At 42.6% G+C, this 2,585-nt stretch overlaps 1 protein-coding gene across 1 annotated transcript; it reads right to left on the reverse strand.

The window, feature by feature from the left end:
* Positions 1–847: 847 nt before the first annotated feature.
* On the reverse strand, positions 848–1,072 carry CC84DRAFT_1091883 (uncharacterized protein; the record flags this gene model as incomplete). Its single annotated transcript, XM_018174418.1, has 1 exon — positions 848–1,072. The coding sequence occupies one exon, from the start codon at positions 1,070–1,072 to the stop codon at positions 848–850; it is 225 nt and encodes a 74-aa protein (XP_018035721.1).
* Between the last annotated feature and the right edge of the window lie 1,513 nt (positions 1,073–2,585).

The following is a 2,585-nucleotide window of genomic DNA, read 5'->3' on the forward strand; positions in this document are numbered from 1 at the left end:
CTCGGGTTAAATGGTCTATTCCCCACGGGCCATAACTATTGGCCTAGATGTAGTCGCTAAATGAGCCGCCTAGAACCTTAACCTATAGATACTCCGCGAACGGCTATACGTACGCCAGGTAGATGGCAGTAATCTGGCCTAGCCACGTAGGTAGGAAGCGGGGGATGACTTTAGGGCTGTCCCACTACGACATTAATTTATAGTAGCGAATGACAGTTATTATCACCCCATCTAGGACGACCTGGTTTCGATCCTATAGCGCGCCGTTTCGAAACTATATGGCCATAAGCTTACTACCTTGAGCCGGCTACCCATTAAATACGTGGTAGGCAACCAACTTCTTACCTAGGAAGTGGTTTATAGCTTGTAGATATCGTTTCACCTACTAGATGTTCCACTGGCCATTGGGTACTTATAACCCCTGCCCTTCTTTACTTTTAAAAGCTCGCTTAAGCATAGATTGCAGTCCATTAGTAAGCCCATTTTCTTCATTTACAAAGTACGAGCCGCGGTAAGAGAAGGTGATATCATCCTGGATTAAATTAAGCTGGATAGAAAACCTACTATCTTTATCTAGGACCTAGAGTAATTCTTGCCACATCTCCTCTTTAAGCTTAGTCATTAAGTCCTTTACTATCTACTGGAAGTGTTCGATCCTAATGGGTTTTCCCTAGTAGTATAAGATCTTTTTATCCTATAACCATAGGGCTATACTAGCATTTCTATTATTAAATGTAATGTGCTTACTAAACGCTAATAGGCTTAGCATCTTACTTATGGGACTATATAAGCTGTCTACTAGAAACTCCCTTCACTTTGTTAGGAAAGCGGCCAGCTTATTATTGGCCTAGTGATCATGCTGGGATACTGGGAGTAGCACTTCCGCCCTAAGGACCTGTACGTAGTATACGACCCTAGCCAGTAGGTATAAATAGTGCTTTATGGGACGTAGGCGGCCTACATCTATATTAATTCCTAGTATGGTTGTGAAGTGGATGAGCCCGCTGGTAAAGACAAACCTATTATATTTATAGAAGATGAACGCTACTAGTACACATAGCAATGCTTCCATCTAGTAACTTTCATTTTGGCCATCTAGAGAAGCCTAGAATTCGCTAGCTAGGATCTTTTAGTTATCTTACCATAGGAATAGCTCCTGCGCGTCCTTCATTAGGTCCACCTAAGACCTCTCCTTCCTACTGCTACTCTTCCTGCTACTACTCTTCCTACTACTATTGGCGCTCTTGCTACTACTACTAACCATACTATCGCCGTTATTATCGTCGCTCTCTCCTACTTCCATGCTGGATAGGGTGCGTAGGAAGTAGTATATAAACAGCTTTATATAACTAGTATAGCGAGCCTATAATTTGGGATTCTAGAGCTGCCCCTATGGTTACTAATTGACCTTAGATGCCTTTACGCTCTTTAGCTAATGCTATATCTCTTATGGTAGTGTCTACAGCCCAGCCATACTCCTCTCTAGTACCTTCTCCACTAGGTTACTAGTATGCTTTAGCTTTGGTTCGTCTAGGCTGGGGAGCCTTACTATGTATGCCAGGTGCTTTAAGTTTCGCCCGCCTAGATGCTCTAGCCATCTGGTCCGATTAAACTAACCCGTCCTATTGGTCTTTGCCACCTCTACCTCTAGAACCTACGCTTCCTCTTTATATAGCTATAGGTCTCCTCTCCATTCGCCAAGTAGTGCCTTAATCTCATCTCTATGATCCGCAGCGGCTGGGCTACTTAGTTGGCTACTATAACTCATGATAAAGTAGTGCTGTAGCCTAGGCGTCTTAAAGAAGGTCTACACTCTGACCTTAGTATATAGTTAAGTCGTGTCACCCTTCTATAACTCCCTATACTTCTTCTTGTAGTGCTTCCTTAGTCCATCTATATTAATTATAATGAAGTCGTATTCTTCCGCGTTATAGTAGAATGTATCTATTGGCTCTCTAAGCACCTTAATTGGCTTTCCTAGCGGCTGTAGGAGACTAACCGTCTTTGGATCTTTGACCTGGAAGTGTTTAAAGTGCTTAATAATTGTGAGGTGGATCTTTATTGGTATAGTATGGTGTTGGTGGAGATGGACGTTAAGATTCTATATGCCAGCCTTGTAGCTCTTATAGATTAGGACCCCATACCTACATAAGTACTAGAGATGCTCCTTAATGTTCTTAATAGACTACGCTGCCGTCTCCTAGGTACCTTTACTAGTAATTGGTTGTGGGTGCTATAGCGCTAGCTATTAGTCATTTCCAATATTGCCGGTCCGTGCGTCCTAGACGAGTTTTATAGATAACCCTAAGTCTATTTACCCTAACCCTACTACGCAACCCTAATAATGTCCGATTTGGGATATAAAGTAATAGAGGCGTGGGGAAAGGTGAGACAAATACCTTTCCTATAAGATGATTTCATGGATTTGGGCTAGAACACACGCGGATTTGCCATATAGTTTTACCCCCTAAATTCCCAATCCTACGCGCTCGAACCCTAACGTTAAACCCATTCTGGTATGGATTCGGCCAGATCCGTCACTACTTATTAGTTAGGCGTATGCCACGAATTAACATTAATTCCTT

This window comes from Paraphaeosphaeria sporulosa (assembly GCF_001642045.1).
Source record: "Paraphaeosphaeria sporulosa strain AP3s5-JAC2a unplaced genomic scaffold CC84scaffold_5, whole genome shotgun sequence".
In the NCBI taxonomy this organism is placed as follows: Eukaryota; Fungi; Ascomycota; class Dothideomycetes; order Pleosporales; family Didymosphaeriaceae; genus Paraphaeosphaeria; species Paraphaeosphaeria sporulosa.